Source organism: Lissotriton vulgaris, chromosome 3_1, assembly GCF_964263255.1.
Source record: "Lissotriton vulgaris chromosome 3_1, aLisVul1.2, whole genome shotgun sequence".
Taxonomy (NCBI): domain Eukaryota; kingdom Metazoa; phylum Chordata; class Amphibia; order Caudata; family Salamandridae; genus Lissotriton; species Lissotriton vulgaris.
The window spans coordinates 1343201062-1343221368 of record NC_141689.1 but is presented as its reverse complement, the minus strand read 5'-3'; the positions used below and the strand labels follow the sequence as shown (position 1 = coordinate 1343221368).

Below are 20307 nucleotides of genomic sequence, written 5' to 3'. Positions count from 1 at the left end.
TGAAGCGGTGTCCCCATGCATTTGGCGTTTCCTTGTCCCACAGAAAATCCGTGGCCACCTTGAAGGACTTGCGTTTTTGGAGGGTTATCGCTGATAGGTCCTGGAAGAGGGCAACCTGGGATTGCTGCTGCCCTGCTTCCCTGACAATGTGTTCTTTAAGTGGGTAGTCCGGTAGGAAGGCCAGCATGTCTGGAGGTGGTGCCGCCGCACGCCGTGGTTGGCCTACTCTGTGGGCTTTGTCTATTTTGATGGGAGAGTAGGCCTGGATGCTTCCGGTGTTAGGCCGCGACCCCGACCTCGATTAAAGCACTGCCCGCGCCCGCGTGCTTTCCGCCGCAGGGCCCCGGTCTTCCGCTCGCCCTTGACTCCTGCTCCTCTGATGTCGCAGCTGTGCCCCCAGTGTCACTGTGCATTGTGTGAGTGCTGCAGCCAACCCCTGCGCTGCTGATTCTGCGGCCCCTTAGGCTCCGTCTCGTCGTCGGGGTACCTGAGTGTTGGCGAAGGCCAGATGCAAGCACGGTTCCCCGGGTCTGGCTCCGGTGGCTCGCTTCACTTCACAGGAACTCTTCCGGTTAGATACCACCTCCGGGGTCACACCGGGACCGTGTATTCCCCCGCTCGCTTGGCTGTGCAGTCTCGTCCGACCGGTGGGGCCGTCCCGCTGTGTCGTGTGAGGTGGGTAGGCCTATGTGCATCCAGTGCCAGGCCGCGACCTGGGCCTCGAGTAGGGCCCGGCTGGCGCTTGCGTGCGTCTCGTCTCTGGGCCTTTTCCTGCCGGGCCTCCAGTCCGGTGCTCCCCCAGTGTAGTCGTTTGTCCCCGGGTGTTCACCGCGTGCTGGGTGGGGGCACATATAACCAACTGACAAATTTCCTCTAGAACAGGCACTGCACATGCCAACTCAGTGGTGGCAAATTTGGCTCTGCTGGAATGAGCCTGTAGGCAGTCTATAGGCCTCTTCTTGGCAAAAGCAAATCAAATCTTGGTGCAGAGCACATTCCGCTAAAAGAGGATCCACTTTTGCACTGCCTGATCCTACTTTGCACAGCTAAAACCTTAAACCTTAAAGAGCTGATCACCCACTCTATGTTCTTTAGAGCGATCAGTATAAAAACTGAGTGCTCTTTTGAGTCCCAAACAATGGAAACTCTCTAGATACTTCTAACAAAGGATTCCTCATTGTTCAAATAGATATCAAAGTAGTACCTTCCAGGTTGTGGGTCTGTGAAATCGCTTAAACCAAAATGTCCTGCAGTACTGAGTGGACAAAATGCCCATCTTGATAAACCTGGCTGTGCTTCATGAATATATGGAGTGACGGCCACATAAGAGCTGGACATATCCAGAACAGGTACTCCACGTCCCACAGCACTGGTAGCAGCCTTGGCTCAGGTGGAAGGAGCCTACAAACGTTCTGGGGGGTGCCTCTTTGCCAATGAACAGTTTTGAAGAATAAGGAGCAACCCAGTAACCCTGGGACCTGGGTAGGACAATTGGATAAGTTACTTCCCTTTGATAATTTATCTGGTAGAGGCATGATCTAGCTGCAGATTGTTTACCTTTCAATTTCCCAGGCTTCAGACTCGATTCAGAAGATTTCTCTTTTAGCAATACTCCTGCACAGTGGTAGGTGGCGTCATTTGGCTCCACGTGACATCGTCGGCCAGACCGGAAGTAGTGCGTGAGTCACCTATGTCGGCGCCATTTCGGCACGCTGACCTCAGTTATTTTTCACAACTTTCCACGCCAAAAATGCAGAGCCATGAAGAGTACTGGCAGTGTGTTTGTAAGAAACTAGGGCCATGAAAGGGCACAGTCCTGACCCTAAAAACTTGTCCGCAAAGCAGGGAGGATGGGTGGGCCGATAAGGAATTTGCAGCTAGATCATGTCTCGACCAAATAAGGTGTTACCAAAGGTAAGTAAATTGTACATATGATAGAGACATCTAGCCGCAGATTCCTTACCTTTAAATAGATAACCAAACGGTGCATCCAAGGAGGAGGGAATGCAGACAAATTTACACTAGAGACAATCCTGCAGGACTGAGCAGTCAAAATGACTGTCAATGCAGACTTGACTATCCAGGCAGTAATGTTTGGTGAAAATGTGCACGTTGCTGCCTGACAGTTGCCCAGGACTGGTACTCTATGTTACAAAGCAGTGGTGGCAGTCTTAGCTCTGGTGGAAGGAGCCCGTAGGCCTTCAGGAGGCTATTTCTTGGCCAGAGCATAGCACATTTTGATTCAGAGGATGACCCACCAGGAGATGGGTCTCTTCTGCACCGCAAAACCTATTGTCGCTCCAACATACCCCACGAAGAGTTGATCATCCACCCAAACTCTTTTGTGCTGTAAAGGTAGAACAAAAACGGTCTTATTGGGTACAGATGGTGGAGTTGTTCCTCTTCTTTAGAGGGACGCAGAGGAGCACAGAAAGTGGGCAAGGTGACAGGTTGCCCCACATGAAATGGATTCACTACTTTAGGATTAAAAGAGGCCCTAGTGAGAAGCACCAATTAGTCAGAGAATATTGTCAGAAAGGGGACTTGGTCGATAAAGCCTGTAGTTTGCTCAACCCCATGGCAGATATAATAGTTTCGAAAACGCGATTGGGGAGGACCTTTGGTTGTCTCACTTTTCCAGCCTTTACTGTAACACTGCATCCCCCAGTACCAGAGAGGACAATGGACCAGGTACTGTAAGTTACTTTCCAATCTGCATCGATTTCAATGTGGACAATGTGATCCTGGCTGCTCTGGGACCCGACAGTATTCCTGTCGATTTATTCAAATCGAACAAGTTACTTACCTTCGGTAACGATATATCTGTAAGAAACATTAGTTAGTGTTAGATTCCTTACCTTAGAATATCCCCAGGCGTCAGTCTGGATCCGGAAACTTTTGCGTAGCAGTACCCTTGCGCGTCGGTAGGCGTCGTCTGCAGGCGTCCCCTGCGGCTCCGCGTCCGTCGTTGGCGTCGTGCGCCGTGATGACGTCGCTGGAGTATATAGACGCCGCCTCCGCGCGCTGACGTCAGTTCTTTGTACACAGCTTTTCCGCGCCAGAAGACGCAGAGCCATGAGAGAACCAACACTGGTGCCATTTGAAACTAGGGCCCTGAAAGGGATGACCTTAACCCTAGGTATCAGTTCGCAGAACGGGGAGGATGGGTGGGTTCGGTAAGGAATCTAACACTAACTAATGTTTCTTACAGATATATCGTTACCGAAGGTAAGTAACTTGTTCATCTGAAAGAAACACGTTAGTGTTAGATTCCTTACCTTAGAATAGATACCCCAGCAATACCAACCCCGGTGGTGGGTCTGCGAACCAATACATTCCTACACCAGAAAGTCCTGGAGGACAGAACGGCCAAAGAAGCCATCCCTCCGGACTTGACTGTCCAGGCAGTAGTGCCTCGCAAAGGTGTGCAGCGAGGCCCACGTAGCCGCTTGGCAAATGTCCTGCAAGGGGACTCCCCGGCCCAGGGCAGTAGTAGCCGCCGTGGCCCGAGTGGAATGGGCCCTCAGCCCAACCGGAGGCTCCTTCCGAGCCAAAGAGTAGCACGCTTTGATGCAGAGAACGACCCACCGTGAGATGGTCCGTTTATGTACCGCCCGTCTCTTCTTCGCACCCACGTAGCCAACAAACAGTTGGTCATCCACCCGGAACTGGCGTGTGCGATCCATGTAAAATGAAAGCGCACGTTTTGGGTCCAGACGATGGAGCCGTTCTTCATCCTTTGAAGGATGCGGAGGCGGGAAGAAGGAAGGGAGGGTGATGGACTGCCCGATATGGAAAGCAGAAACTACTTTGGGCAGGAAAGAAGGTCTAGTCCTCAGAACCACCTTGTCAGGATGGATGGACAAGAAAGGAGGTTTGACAGAAAGAGCCTGGAGCTCACTCACCCTCCTGGCAGAGGTGATGGCAACCAGGAAAGCCGTCTTTAAAGTCAGGAGACAGAGAGGGCAAGAATGAAGGGGCTCAAAGGGAGCACACATCAAAAAGGTTAGAACCAGGTTCAAGTCCCACTGAGGCATCACAAACGGAACAGGTGGATACATGTGTGTGATGCCCTTCAAGAATCTCGTTACAATTGGGGACTTGAACAAAGAAGGCTGATCAGGAAGCCTAAGAAAGGCTGAAAGGGCAGAAAGGTAGCCCTTGATAGTGCCCAGAGCAGAGCCCTGCTGGGCAAGAGAGAGAAGGAACAGAAGAACCTCGGAGAGAGGGGCAGAAAGAGGATTCACAGCCTTTGCTGTGCACCATGCCACAAACTTGTTCCACCGACAGGCGTATACCGATTTCGTGGAGGGACGCCTGGCTGCCAGAATTACATTACAGACTTCAGGAGGCAAGTCAAATGGCCTCAACTGCCGCCGCTCAATCTCCAAGCATGGAGGTGGAGACTGGACAGGTTCGGGTGGAGGACCGTCCCCTGTTGCTGCGACAGAAGGTCCTCCTGAAGGGGCAGGCGGATCGGGGGACCGACTGACATGCTGAGTAGCTCGGGATACCAGTACCTTCGAGCCCAGTCCGGAGCCACAAGAATAACTTGGGCCCGGTCGCGCCTGATCTTCTTCAGCACTCTGGGCAGAAGTGGTATAGGCGGAAAGGCGTATAACAGACCGCAACTCCACTCGCGCCGAAAGGCGTCGCCGTGCGAGTGCCGTCTTGGAAACTCCAACGCGCAGAACTGATGACATTACACGTTCTCTTCTGTGGCGAATAGATCTAACCAAGGCTCTCCCCATTGCCGAAAGAGGCCTTGCGCCACGTCCGAGTTCAGACGCCATTCGTGATCCATCGAGCACCGACGGCTGAGTTCGTCCGCCCTGGCGTTCAGAGAACCTGCCAGGTGTTGAACCGTCAGAGTCACGCCCTGACGTTCCAGCCACTGCCAGAGGCGCAGAGCCTCCTGGCAAAGGGTCCACGACCCCACCCCGCCTTGTTTGTTGCAGTACCACATGGCGGTGGTGTTGTCCGTGAACACCTGCACTACACTCCCGTTGACAAAGTGGAGGAATGCCTTCAGTGCTAGACGAATCGCCCGCAGCTCCAACAGGTTTATATGGAGCCGGGACTCCGCTGGAGACCAGATGCCTCTGATCTCCGCCTCTCCCAAGTGGCCTCCCCAGCCCTGGAGGGACGCGTCCGTCACGACAACGTGCTCCGGTTGGGGAAGGGAGAGGGACTTGCCCCTGACCCAATCGCGGTCCGTAAGCCACCACTGCAGTTGTCTCGCAGTGCCCTCCGAGATCAAGACGTGGTCGGACAAGTTGCCCTGATGCTGGGCCCACTGAAACTTCAGGTCCCACTGCAGAGCCCGCATCCGCCACCGGGCGTGATGCACCAGAAGGATGCAGGAAGCCATCAGCCCCAGCAGCCGCAGCGTCAACCTGACCGAAACCCGGGATAGCGGCTGAAAGATGGGAATCAACGCCTGAATATCAAGAACCGCTCCGATGAAAAGGAGCTTTTGAGAGGGACACAGGTGTGATTTCGGCACATTGATGGAGAACCCCAGGCCGTGCAAGAGGTCTGCCGTCATCTGGAGGTGGTGGACGACTGTCTGGGGCGAGCCCGCCTTCAACAACCAGTCGTCTAGGTAGGGGAAGACTGAAACCCCTAACCTGCGCAGATGGGCTGCGACCACCGCCAACACCTTTGTGAACACCCGTGGGGCGCTGGTAAGGCCGAAGGGGAGCACGATAAACTGAAAGTGCTCCTGGCCTACCGTGAACCGCAGGTAACGCCGGTGGGCCGGCAGGACGGGGATGTGAAAATACGCATCCTGCAAGTCCAACGCTACCATCCAGTCTTGCGGGTCTAGGGCAGCCAAGACCTGAGCCAAAGTCAACATCTTGAACTTCTCCTTCCGGAGGAAGCCGTTGACGTTCCTTAGATCCAAGATAGGACGTAGGCCCCCTTTGTCCTTCTTGGGTACCAGAAAGTAGTGGGAATAGCAACCACGTCCTACTTCTGGCCCAGGAACGCGCTCAATGGCCTCCTTGGCCAAGAGGGCCGTAACTTCCTCCTGCAGAAGTTGCAAGTGGTCCCCCGACACACGGTGGTTCTGCGGTGGCATGGCTGGAGGAGTGGTCTCGAAGGGGAGGGAGTAGCCCCTTCGGACGATTTGCAGCACCCACCTGTCCGATGTGATCGTGCGCCAGCGGGCGTGGTGATGGCAAACCCTGCCACCCACTGGCGTCACGTGGGCCTGAAAGCACGGACTAGGAGGATTTGGAGGCAGATGCTGCGGGGGGAGATGTGGCCTGACCCCGCCGTTGACCCCGACCGCCTCCACGGCGGTTTCCACGGCCGCCACCGCGTTGAAGTGATTGCTGCGGTGCGTGGCTGGCAGCACGTGTGGGGGCGCCCCTTCCGTGGCCACGAAAGGAGCGAAACGAACCCGTTTGCTGGCGCTGGGTCGAGAGACCCAAGGACTTTGCCGTGACCCTGGAGTCCTTGAAGCGTTCCAGCGCGTGGTCCGCCTTGTCACCAAACAGATGACAGCCATCGAACGGCATGTCCATCAAAGTATTCTGGACATCTGCCGAGAAGTTGGCGGATCTCAACCAGGCGTGGCGACGAATCGCCACCGTCGTGGACATCGCTCTGCCTAGCGAGTCGGTCGTATCAAGACCACATCGAATAGAATATCTAGCTGCATCTCGGCCCTCAGCTACAGCTTTGCCGAGTTTTGCCCGCACCTCCATGGGGCATTCTGGCAGCAGCTCCGCGACCGTATCCCACACAGAGTGGGTGTAGCGGCCCAAGAGGCAAGCGGTGTTGCAAGACCGCAGTCCTAAACTCAGGGACGAGAAGACCTTCTTGCCATATTGGTCATACCTCTTGGATTCCCGATCGGGCGGGGCCGACGGGAATGCGGACTGGGAGGTAGAGGCCTGGATCACCAGACTCTCAGGGGTGGGGTGGGTGGACAGGAACTTGGGGTCGTCCGGACAAGGACGGTGGCGTCTGGCCACGTTCCGATCAACAGGCGCACCTGAAGAGGGCCTGGACCACGTGCCCAACAGAACGTCTGATAAGGCTTCGTTAAACGGCAGCAGAGGCTCCTGTGGGCATGACCGCGGTTTGAAGACCTCAGTGAGGATGTTAGGCCTCACGGCCGCGACGGGGAGCTCAAGGTTTAAGGCCTTGGCAGCCCTCATCAACACCACTGAATAGGCAGCTCCCTCCTCCGATGCCACGGAAGGAGGAGAGACAAAACCAGGGTTAGGAGAGTCATCCAAACCACTGGCATCCCCCAAATCACCTGTCCAGTCCATGTCATACTGACACTCACGTGACAGAGGGTCCTCAGACCCCTCCCAGCCCTCACCGTACTCCACATCATCACCATAGTCGGTGTCAACCATGTAGACCGGCTCCACGGGGTCGACAGGCCCCATCGGCGTCGAGCCCGGCGTCGAGCGACGCCGGTCCAACTCCGCGTCCGGATACGGTGAGGGTATGGGGATGGCGCCGCCCGGAGCCGGCGCCGGAGCCCCGGTGCCGCCCGAAGCCGGCACCGAGGAACCGGCGTCGCGCGGAGGCGGCGTCGGGGGTAACCCCGATGGAATCGGCGCCGGATTGGATGGACGTCCATCCGGCGTCGACCCCGAAGGCCCTAGCGGCGCCGGGATCGGCGCCGCCGGCGGCGCCGGTGTCGGAGCATCCGACGGCGTCGAGGTAGGGTCAGCTGAACCGCTAGGGCCCCCGGACGGGTTCACTGGGCCCGTAGGCGCCGTGGAACCCGCCGGAGGAGATAGGGCCCTCATGGCCACGAGGAACGCCTCTATCTCCTCAGGCGTCGCACCTTGCCCAGGGACCTGAGGGTATGGGGCAGGCCGCGCCGGCGACTCTCGCGGAGCCGCGGGGTTGGGGTCACCCGAACCCCCGGCCGCATTGCGCGAGCGTCGGGGGGAGTCGGGGGTACGATGACGACGCCCCGACTTCTTGTGTTTCTTACCTGATGAACTCGACGAGTGATGTCGACTTCCGGAGCGCCCGGCGCGGCTCCGCGACCGCTCCCTCGAACGCTCCCTGGACCTCCGGCTGGACCGAGACCGTTCTCGACGCGGGGCCGACACCCGGAGCTCGAGTAGCTTGCGGGACCGCTCCCGCCTAGCTTTGTTAGTCAGAGCTCGGCAATCGACGCAGGCGTCGACGTCGACGTCGTGGTCGGGGCCCAGGCACCGGAGACAGAGTCGGTGATGGTCCGTGACCGACATCGTGCGGTCACAACCGTCACAATTTTTGAAACCGGGCATCCTTACCAGGCACAAAGATAGAAATAACTAGTAATAACTTGGTCAAAAGACCGGGTACCGCTCTTCAGATCTGCGTCCACTGGCGCGGAAAAAAGAAGAACTGACGTCAGCGCGCGGAGGCGGCGTCTATATACTCCAGCGACGTCATCACGGCGCACGACGCCAACGACGGACGCGGAGCCGCAGGGGACGCCTGCAGACGACGCCTACCGACGCGCAAGGGTACTGCTACGCAAAAGTTTCCGGATCCAGACTGACGCCTGGGGATATTCTAAGGTAAGGAATCTAACACTAACGTGTTTCTTTCAGATATACCCATTAATTGTGGGCCCACTTTTAACCGTAGTTCTAAGGGCTTGGTGCACACAAGGGTTTACCCCGACATGGACGGAATCCATTCTCGTTCCTATTTTCAAGAAAGGCGATCGTAACGATCCGTCCTGTTACAGACCCATTTCTTTGTTAGATTCCATCGTGAAAGTGGCTGGACGCGCCGTCCTGAACAGACTGCAGTTGTGGATGGAGGATTCAGGGACCCTCTCAGAACTACAGTACAGATTCCGTCAAGGTCACGGTACTGTGGAACAGAGTCTGAACCTGAACCTCATAATGGGTAAATATATGCAGGCAAAAAGATCGAACCTTTTTATGTGTTCTATCGACTTAAGTTCGGCATTTGACTGTATTAACCACCAGAAGTTGTGGCGCATCCTAGAGGATATGGGGTGGAAATGTCGTTAATCAACTTCCTCAAACAGTCGTACTTAGATGCCCGGGCTACGGTGCGTTATGGCAGAACTGGCGGACTCAGCCCTAGTTTCCCTGTCAGGAAGAGTGTCAGGCAGTGGTGCGTTTAAGTGCCCCTCCTTATTACCCTTTACATAAATAGCCTGGGTGACACTATATCTAGGGAATGCCAACACCTACCCAGGTTAGGTAAAAGGGCAATTGGTGCTTTGTTATATGCTGACAACGCGGTCTTGCTATCCCGCACCCCAATAGACCTGCAGAAGATCATGACAAGTTTTGCCTCTTATATGTCGATCCTGGATCTCCATGTTAACATTAGTAAAACCTTTGTAATGAAATGCAGTAAGCCCAGTGTGAAGTGCCACAACATTTTTTAATAATACAAAACAACTCAAATTCATTTATTAGTTTTCCTACCTGGGAATTGTTTTTGATAATAGGGGCCTATGGTCAAAAACCATCAACTGTAGAAAACAGTTTTTTGCAAAAGCTATTGGTGCCTTGATTAATTTTTCCAGGAAGTTAGGAGAGCGCCCTATCGAGGACTTGCTGATAATATATAAAGCTAAATGTATTTCAGTTGATCTATATGGAGCTGGCATTTGGGGATTTGCAAATATAGAGCCCCTTCAACAAGCCGAGAATAGGCTTTTGAGATTTTCATTAGCCGTCCTAAATTCTAAGGCTACGTATATTTGCCACGCTGAATTAGGGCTGTCATACATGTCCGACCTTATTAGAATCCAGCCAATCTTATTATGGCATAAAGTCTGGACAGGTGTTACTACTGGCCTTAATCGGAGCGTGATCCAAGATTGTCTGAATTTGCAACGGGCACAACGTATTCCCTGGCTCTCCTATGTCAAAAACTTTATGCATGACCTAGATCGCTCAGAATATTTTGCTAACCCAGATATCCTGTCTCTTATCTCTGGGAAGGAACTCAAGGATTTATGTATTAACCGTCTGGAGATGATTAGATTGTCATCTAATATAATGAAAATCTCAGTCAGAGCTAATCAACTGCTCTTGACTCAGCCAGGAATCCAACCCTACCTATAAAAATCCCATTAGAATGATGACAGGATATTAGTGACACGCTTACGTCTTGGCAATTTCCATAAACTGGTAACTTTCTCTCAGGTAAATGACTGGTCACATGCTCTTTGTCTATGCCCCTGTGATGAAACATCTGCACAGTCCACAATTCAAACACTATTTTTCCGTAAGTTTTTTACTTTGCTTAGGAAAAGATGGATCCTTGAAACGGCAAGGTCTGGGACAATGTTGACCCGCTTTTCTTAAGCTGCAATTCCTAAATGATGAAACATTTAACAACCAAACTGTAAAATATTTGAAAGGGGTGATCAGAACAAGGAAATCAATGCAAGACCCATCTTCTGTTTAAGTGACCTTGGTTTCTTATCTAGGTTACGGCCATACTGAAATCTGTTGTTAGTCCTTGTGTTGCGGAAATTGTAGATAGCTGCTAACTTTTTAATCTATTTTCCTCAATTTCTAATGATGAAATGTTATTATATGTCCCTTAAATTGTGATTACATGTGCTAATTATCTTATGTTTATTGCTATGTATTCTGCTTGTATGATTTGACATCTTTAAATCGAATAAAGCGTATCTTGACTTGACACCCATACCTTTCATCATGGCCCATAGTTTATCTCGGTTGACAGTGTCGATAGCGCTAGATAAGTCCCCGAAGGCCAGATGGATAGAGCTCTCCATGGACCTACAATGCTTATTAAAGATTAAGGATAAATTAAGACATTGCTCAGTTGCTCTCCACCCGCTCCTGAAACCATATAGAGTATTTGACATAATCCCATTTTTGAATGCTTAATCTTCCAAGCGTGCAAGAAGGACCCTGCCCAGAACCTTAACTGGGGCATCTATCAATCAAATGCGCCTTAGCATGATGGGTCACTTTTAGCACCGTTTTTGAAGACTGGGACCACAATTGCTTCCTTCCCTAAATACTTAAATTATTCTTACCTTTCTATAACTCTAGCCACCCACAAACCCTAAAAATAACCCTTACCACTCACCCCTGAACCCTACAATTATCCTTACCTCGCGTTACCTCTACACACCACTAAACCCTAAAATTACTCTAACCTTCCGTTGGCTCTACCCACACTGAACATTAAAATTATATTTACCTCCTCTACCTCTAACCACCCCAAACCTTAAAATGACCCTTACCCCGTTACCTCTACTCACACCTAAATCAGTTTTTCAAAAAAAAATAACATTAAAAAAATGAATACCTGTGTAGTAAAGGTATGCAAGATAAAGCAAGCGTTTTAAAGGCTATTTTCCAAATTGCAGTGCATACAAGAACATACAGTTTATAGTTCTTCTATTTTCATATTTATCCTACAGTGTAAAAACCTTTTATGTTCTTGTCACCTGGAAATCGGCGGTCACTGATCCCCCGCAGACATCAATTAATTCGGTCATATCATAATAGGCATCAAAGGTCCAAATACAACTCTTTAGGTTTAAATGCTTATATAGCTGGATGGTCTTCGGCCCTCGCACGCTGGGATCAAACTGGTACGGACGATCAAAACCGGGTCCCAGGGCAATTCTGTCATAAGTCACCTCATCCAGGAATCCAGCTTCTTTAAAGAGGGTTAATAAAAATTAATAATTGATTACCAAGTTGCCAGGAAGGAATCAGTCATTTATTTTTTCAATATGTTACAATCACAAGAACCCAACCATGGGCTAAATACTTATGTAACAAATAAGAGACAAAATGGGAGGCAAGTGAAGAATGATGATGGTTATAGCAATTCTGAATAGCTACTGGACAGAAAGAGGGATGTGGGTCATTGAAGAAAGGTACAGGAGAGAGAATGCAGGAAGGGAAAGTATGAAAAAATTGAGAATGATTTAGGAAAGCCAACCGATTACTTTATTTACCAAGGATAGTTATGAGCAGAGAAAAAGTTTATTTTTGAAAGGTTTCTGAAGTTCAGAATGTCTCGAGAAAAACAAACATCTAATCAGAGAATCTTCCAAGGAGCGCAGAGGGCAAAGCCTGGGTTTACCCTATAAGAGACCAACGGAAGAGCCATGTAGCAGTAAATTGGAATTGCTAGTTTAGGCAGCAGTATAATAATAACTAACAATGACTCGCCTTTATTAAAGTAAGGATTGTGAGTTATATTGACAGCTGTAGACACAATTGTGGTAAGTCTAAAATTGAAGCAAGCGTCAAGGTATAGACTATGGATGGCAACGTAAACATCAGTGATGTGAATGCATTTCTTGAGACTTAAAATGACGTGAGAAGCTCAAAGGAGGAATCCACTAGTTGCCAGATTATAAGTGAGAAGGTCAGCTAGAAATCAGATTCTAAAGTTCAGGCTGAGATAAAAATTGATGTAAATTTTGCATACAAATCTATATGAGACTTGAAGGTCATTTTAGAGCAGTTAGAGAAGAGAATTAATCTGATTGCTGTGTTAATGTGAGATTTAATGCAAGTAAAAAGTTACTGGTAAGCCAAGTGATCTTTTGTTGGGAAGAGTGGTGATCTGTAATTAGACGGGAAGAAGATACAATTGGGTAAACGTGTAAAAAATAAAAGAAAATCAAGATTTGATTTTTAGGAAATGTCTGGACGACTAGGCTTCAAAGATACTTCAGGCAGCATTTGAACATACTTGTATATTTAGATACTGCAAACTTTTCGCAACTGAATTTCCTTAGGATGTTCAGGTCACGGCTTATGAAGATACTTTGTATAAACAATTTACAATGAGGGGATGTGACATGAAAGAATTAAGGTGTTAAATAACCTTTGTGCACAACTGTACCACCCTTCTGTCACCATTAACAGGTGGTAGGGTATTTCCCTTATCAACAATATGTTTGACGGTACCCCTTTTAAGTATAGTTTAGCACACTGGGTAGTAATAGAAATTTGGGCCCTCACTCTTTTGAATGATGCAAGAATAATTTAACCTAAATTGCTTACTATACTGAGGCAGCTTAATCCAGAGGATGAAAATCCATCCCATAACTGATCGCACTACTGAGCATGGGGTTTTTTTGAAAATTAGGACTAAGGGGGCGCACTGCCTGGGTTGAAACGTTACAAGGTGTGTAAGAAGCAAATGTATCATTGTGTAGTGCGTAAAGAGCAGACGGAAAAACGCCCTTAACCGTCTAAACAAGTGAAGGACAAGACAGTTTAACAACAAATAAGCTCTCGCAACTACATGTGTGTTATATCAAAACAAGGTTCAATGACCAACAGTAAAAAGGAAACGCAGACGCAGGTTCTTTGGTGTGATACTTCTTGTTACAGCAAGATGTTTACTTTTCTCCAGACTTTAAGAATGATATCAATCGCCGACACGTGTTTCGTCGTGTGCGGGTGAGTCAAACACGACTCTTCAGGGCTGGTAATACAAAACAATGTAGGCAAATTTTAATCTAGACATGTACAGTTTGATACTGCATATGGTGACAAAAGTGCAGCCGACATGCAGTCTGACGTGCGTTTGTGTCGCACATGATAGGTGGAAAATGGTGACGGTACTTGCATACTCAGGCAAGTGATCGGTCTATGGTGCTAATGTGCACGTAGTGAGTGAGATGAGAATAAAGACCTAGGTGTGGTCATGATTCACTCGTACACAGTGGTCCTAAAATTAAGAGGGTGTCTGTCGTGATGGTGAATAAAAACGTGAGATGTGCTGCATCTTTACTTCTATAACATAAGTGAGGTGGTATTTGTGTGACCTCATAGCGTGGTAGTGACAAGGTGCCTATATTGGGTAAAGAACCAGAGAGCACAAATTCATGCAATGTATGATGGTCTATGAATAATGGTTATTACCTTAAACTCCCAATCCACTGTGTGGTTGGAGTAAGTCTGGGTCTTTACAAGCTCAGTTTCAGGCTATATAGTGTGAGGAAAGGAAAAAGAAAAGAAAAGGGACTCATGAGGAGGCTTCTAAAGGAAGAAAAGAATAAAAGACTTGAATGAAGTCTCGGGCAGCACAACAAACTGTTCCTTACCAAAGGGTATTCTGTGTGTTCATACACAGACGAGGCTGATTGAAAAAGTGATCAATGGTAGTATAGGAATGTAGTTATCATGTCCCATTGGTAATCTTGTAGAGATAGTGTAGCGCTATATGTAAAAAAAAGGGGGAGATAGGGAAATCATGTGTTACTATCATATAGCGCTAATCAGTTGTTTGATACAACGTTTGCTGGCTATAGGAATATTGCACAGTGCCTGCCCAGGTGCTCTAGAAAGATAACGATTATGGATGAAAAAAGGAGGGGGGGGGGGGGTTTACCTGTATCCCGCTATGCCGTCAGGCGGGGAGCCGGGAGGGGATTCTTATTTCGTGCCGAATTGAGGAAACGAGTAAGTCTCCTCTGAGGCGGTGTGCTGTCGAGTGGAAACAAGTTATGGTAAGAAAGCTGTCCATAGGGACCCGCGTTAGAAGCAAGTACACTCGAAGCGTGAAAAGCAAAAAACGGTTATTGGTGTGTTGCACAGCGGTATTGTAATCGCACTTACCCGCTTCAGGCAATCCCTCCTCTGTTTGTTCCCGGCGGTCGTCTCTCGTGTACGAACACGTGACCCCGGGAGAGGAGGGATTAAATGGAGTTGAGTGGACATAGAAGACGGCCTCAATATTGGGAGTTTAAGGTAATAACCATTATTCATAGACCATCATACATTGCATGAATTTGTGCTCTCTGGTTCTTTACCCAATATAGGCACCTTGTCACTACCACGCTATGAGGTCACACAAATACCACCTCACTTATGTTATAGAAGTAAAGATGCAGCACATCTCACGTTTTTATTCACCATCACGACAGACACCCTCTTAATTTTAGGACCACTGTGTACGAGTGAATCATGACCACACCTAGGTCTTTATTCTCATCTCACTCACTACGTGCACATTAGCACCATAGACCGATCACTTGCCTGAGTATGCAAGTACCGTCACCATTTTCCACCTATCATGTGCGACACAAACGCACGTCAGACTGCATGTCGGCTGCACTTTTGTCACCATATGCAGTATCAAACTGTACATGTCTAGATTAAAATTTGCCTACATTGTTTTGTATTACCAGCCCTGAAGAGTCGTGTTTGACTCACCCGCACACGACGAAACACGTGTCGGCGATTGATATCATTCTTAAAGTCTGGAGAAAAGTAAACATCTTGCTGTAACAAGAAGTATCACACCAAAGAACCTGCGTCTGCGTTTCCTTTTTACTGTTGGTCATTGAACCTTGTTTTGATATAACACACATGTAGTTGCGAGAGCTTATTTGTTGCATAACTGATCGCACACCAACGTCAATTGATTTCTGTAAATAATATAGGATATCCATTCTATTAAATATAAGCAGCAAATTAAGCATCACAGACAAGCGCGTATGCTGTTCTAATCTCTCTTGTGTAGGTACCCATTCCTGGAAATCTTTCTCACAGGACAATAATTTAGGAGGTTGTGAACTGATGCAATGGATAGCAATTCAGAATTTTGCCTAAACCAATCCCAGCGAGGCAAACTAATGTCGCATTATAGAGCCTCCCGGGTTGAGTAATAAGATTTAAAGGTAGTGCTGAGTATCATTCTCAATCAGTAGCTTCACAGTTCAACTACCTCATGTGAGAAAGTGCCCTCTTTCTGCATGGTTGCTCCCACTTTTTGCTGAATTGCTGATGTACTTTTACTGAGAGTGCCCTGGGCTCCTGCTTATCAGGTACCCAGGGCCTATGTTTGTTTATTTATTTATTTATTAAGTGTTTTCTATAGCGCGAACCAGACCCAGAGTTGGCTGTCAGAGCGCTTTACATTTTAACCATTTCGATATCAGCAGATATCCAATTCTTTCACATCCATAACATCTCTATGTGTTCCGCTAATATTGGCAAATATTTGTCCATACACAAATATATAGTGAGGAATAATAGAAATCATTAGATTACATTCTAGATTGACTTGTCATGCTTCAATTATAGGAGTAGAGGCTCGCTATTCAAGTTCAGTATATTATATTATCTTGCATCGGTTGGTGAACAGTTTCTTTGTTCTTTATTAGGATCATCATATTGACATTCCTATCCATAACTACTTCGACTTCCCTGTTGGTCGTTATGGGCGATATTTACCCATCAGAAATGACTTGGTCTCCTTTTTGAATCGAGGATCGTAGGCGATTCTTCAAATTCGGTGAGAGCGAATTCCAAATCTTTGGTGTTGCTCCCGTGAAGGTTCTATCATACGTTTTTTCTTACGGAAGAGTGTTGGTTTCAGTAGAAAGTCTTCCGATCCCCTTGAGGGTCTAGTGCCTCCGGATAGCGTAAATATATGAGCTAGGTAATGTGGAGTTCTGTGGTGTATTGCAATTCTTTGCTCTATTCTTGCTTTGTATGGTAGCCAGTTGATCGCTTTCAGGTGAGGAGTGATGTGGTCGTATTTTCTTGTTCCTGTTAGAAGTCAAGCTTCAGCATTGAGACACACTTTTAGGGGTGCTTTTGATATCTTAGGGAGTCCTGATATAGTTGCGCATCCATATTCAATTTGTGAAATGACCAGTGCTTGTACTGCCAATTTCAGATCATCAGAATCGATGAGTGACTTCAGTTTTCTGAGGTAATTCAGATGAAAACAGGCATATTTTGCCATTGAATTGATGTGTGCTCGATTGTTTAGATCTCTGTCCAGTGTGACACCCAGGGATTTGGTTGAGTCCACTATAGTAGGGGTACCATTTAGTGCTGTGATCAACTTGGTTCATTCTTTGATCTTGGCTGAACTTTTAGGAGGGGAGATCAGAAGAAATTCATTTTTTTGTGAGTTGAGCTTAAGATGATTGTCAGCTAGCCATTCTACGGTTTCCTGGAGTGCATTGTTCATAGTGTTGATCTCTTCCGGAGATGATATCTTCATATACAGCTGGGTATCGTCAGCATACATGTGAAATGAGATGTCAGCCTTATGCTGAACTTCAGTTAGTGGTTCGATGTACAGGTTAAATAGTGAAAGGGATAGAGTTGATCCTTGTGGGACCCCAATTTTAATCAGAGATGGTGGGGATAGAGCTGTCTACAAGGAATCTTTGCAATCTGTTCTCTAGGAAAGAGAAGAACCATTTCAGTAAGATACCTGATAAGCCCATCCTATTTTCCAGGTGCTCTAATAATTTGGAATGCTTTACTGTGTCAAATGCAGATGATATGTCTAGATGGGTCAAAAGACAGGTTTCATTACGGTCGAGTGCTAGCAAAGCGTCATATACTATGTGTAGGATTGCTGTTTTCGTACTATGGTTTGGTCTGAACCCAGATTGGTAATCATTAAGTAGCTCAAAATCAGTAATGTGCTGACTTAACTGATGGTGCGCACATTTTTCTAGTACTTTGGCTAGAAGGGGGAAGGCTGTTACCGGACTAACGTTGTTAGGGTCCAATGGGTTCTCCATAGGTTTCTTTAGGAGAGGGACGACCTGTCCTGTTTTTAGACAGTCTGGAATTGATCCTTGGGCTAGCGATTCATTAATAATCTTAGTCCAGCAGGGTTGTCCATATGATTGCAGGAGGGCCAGCATTTAACCGGCAGCAGGTCATTTTAATGATTATTTGGTTTTAGAGAAAGTAGAATTTTGGTAATGTCATGTTGGTCATATATATTGAAGGTTGACCAATGGGCATTTTTCTTGGGTATTACTCGAGTAGTTAAGGCAGAGTTCCTACCTGGTTTACTTCTAAGGTTTGAGCTTTTTTCAGCATTATTCTAGAGTTCTCTCTCCAAAAAGCTGGCTTTATCGGTAAAGAATGTTGAAAAATCCTCACTGTTCAGGTCCGATTTCGATGTTAGTAGGGAAGATTTGGCTAACTTGTTTAATTGATCTTTTTCTAGATCGAAGAGTTTCCTTGGTCTGTTCTTTGCATTTTCAAGCTCATTTCTAAAAAAAAATTTTTTTGATCCAAGTACACTTTTATTGTAGGTTTTTTAGGGTATTCTGAGATTTTTTAAGTGGGGGGATGACGTAGTTTGTCTCCATTTTCGTTCTGTTATTCTGAGTTTCCGTCTTTCTTCATTAAGTGATCCGTTGAACCAATGATTTTTATCTATGATCTGTATTCTTTTAAGTTTTAGCGGGGCAATGTCGTCAATTATTTTAGCTATCGTCTGATTCTAGTGATCTGTCAGCTCGATGATATCCATTAATTCGGAAGGGGTTGGAGCTCCTTCGCGACTTGTATTTTTAGAATCCCCGCGTTCAGATTTCTAGTGTCTCTCATCCAATGTTTGGGTTTGATTGGTTGCGATAATGTTTTCTCTTTTTAGGCTGATATTTGGAAGGTGATGTAGTGGTGATCAGACCAGTCACAAGTGATGATTGAGATTTCTTGGATCGCATTTTCTTAGGAGATGATCCAGTCTAATGTTGCTCCTTTAGAATGGGTTGTTCTTTCCCTAAAACAGCAATAAAGCCTAAACCCAATTGGCATCTCTGGCCACAGGTCTGCCCCTGGTAAATGGTGCCACAGGTACCCAGGGCACTGTGACCATAAAAGGCTTCTAAGGACTTAAAGTCACTTATTGTGCCACCCTTAGAGGTCCTGTACCACTACACTCACACACTGCCTTTGCAGGCTGCGTGTTTTGGTGCAGAACAAAGTGAAGAGTCGACATGGCACACCTTCCTGTGTGCAAGGCCTACAACCCATTGCCCTGGCAAAGATCCATCACCCCTCTAGCTGGGTGTACTATACCAGTGGTGATGGTACAGGTACATGAGCCTTGTACTCCTACAGTGTCTAAGTCCATTCTTAGACACTGTAAGTGCAGGGCTGCCATTAAGAGTATATGGTGCTGGGAGTTTGTCATTACGAACTCAACAGCACCATAATGGCTACACTGAAAACTGAGAAGTTTGGTATCAAACTTCTCAGCCATTAAACCCACACTGATGCCAGTGTGGGATTTAATGAAAAATGCACACAGAGGGAATCTTAGAGATGTCCCCTGAAAATGAACCCACCTTCAGTGTCCAGGCTGAGTGGCTGCTTTCAGCTGCCACCACCAGACATGTTTCTGGACCCCTAGGTTGAGAGCCTGCTGCTCTCTGGGGCCTGAAACAATGCATATCCTGGGACGAGGTGCCAAGCCTCCTCCCCAGGTTGGGCAGGGTTCACGAAGGGGAAGCTTCAAAGGCTTGCCGCCTTTGTGAGCTTCCCACTTGCTGCTTTCAGCAACTGGTCCCCACTGGTTCTGATCCCCACTTTGGGCGGGAGAACCTGCAGGAAAAACAAGTGAGGAAGAGCGGTGTGCCCCCTCTACCATCTCCTACCCTCAAGTGGGGGCCAACTCGCAGTCCACGCCACCTTGAAGATGGGGGGACTCGGCCAACCAGGAACAGGCAGAAGCCCCCCTCCCACTGGAGGGTAGCATAATAGGGGGTGTACCCACACAAAGGAAGGGACCCATTGGTCCCTGCCTTTTACTTACCTGAAACGCCTCTAAATCTAGTATTTAGGGTCACCCCTGAACCTTGCTTACTCAGATCCAGACAGGAAACAAGAAGAAAAAGGACCGAACAGCCAAGCAGCAGCTCACAAGAAGAAGACGCCCACTAACTCTGCCCCAGCTCTACCGGCCTATCTCCCCCTCAAACCTGCTTTTGTGAAATCCCAGTGTGTCCATGAACTGAGATCCGGCGACCCCTGACATGCCTCAAGCCTCCAGTCGACGCCTGCAGCCTAAATCCAGAAGGCTCCAGTAACTGCGACCAGGAGCTGTTTAGAAGATCCGACCCCAAAAGGCATCTCTGCACCTGACGCCCCATGGCCTTGTGTGCCCAAACCGATGGTGCCTAACCAACCCCATACTTCCCAACTTAACTCTCGAAGTGGAGGTCGCACGCAGAAGTCCTTGGTCTCCCTGCCTGCAGTGCTTTTGCAAACCAGAGGTTTTCTATTGGAAACAACAGGGAATCCGACCTCAAAACAGCACCCTGCAGCCGGTCACCCTAGTGTCGCTGGGGGAATTTTTTTCCCCTTTTGCCCTGAGCTTAAGTCCAGAAGCTTGGCTCCCACAACCCAGTGGCCTGCTTGCCAGCAGCCACCAACCAGAAGCCCCATTGGATAACATTGGGCGTCAACACTCTGCATCCAGCCGCACTAGTGCCGCCAAAGGGTGTAACAAGAGTGCATCACTACCCTGGGGGTCCCCTGAGTCTCCCCCCAGAACCTCAAC

General features: G+C 48.3%; 1 protein-coding gene across 1 annotated transcript in view; it reads right to left on the bottom strand.

Moving 5' to 3' along the window:
• Window positions 1–20307, bottom strand: part of FRAS1 (Fraser extracellular matrix complex subunit 1) — a 1404104-nt gene that overhangs the window by 425759 nt on the left and 958038 nt on the right. Inside the window, exon 19 of the mRNA XM_086961814.1 lies at window positions 11453–11667. Within this exon, the coding sequence (XP_086817940.1) occupies window positions 11453–11667 (215 nt within the window). The remainder of the gene's footprint in view (window positions 1–11452; window positions 11668–20307) is intronic.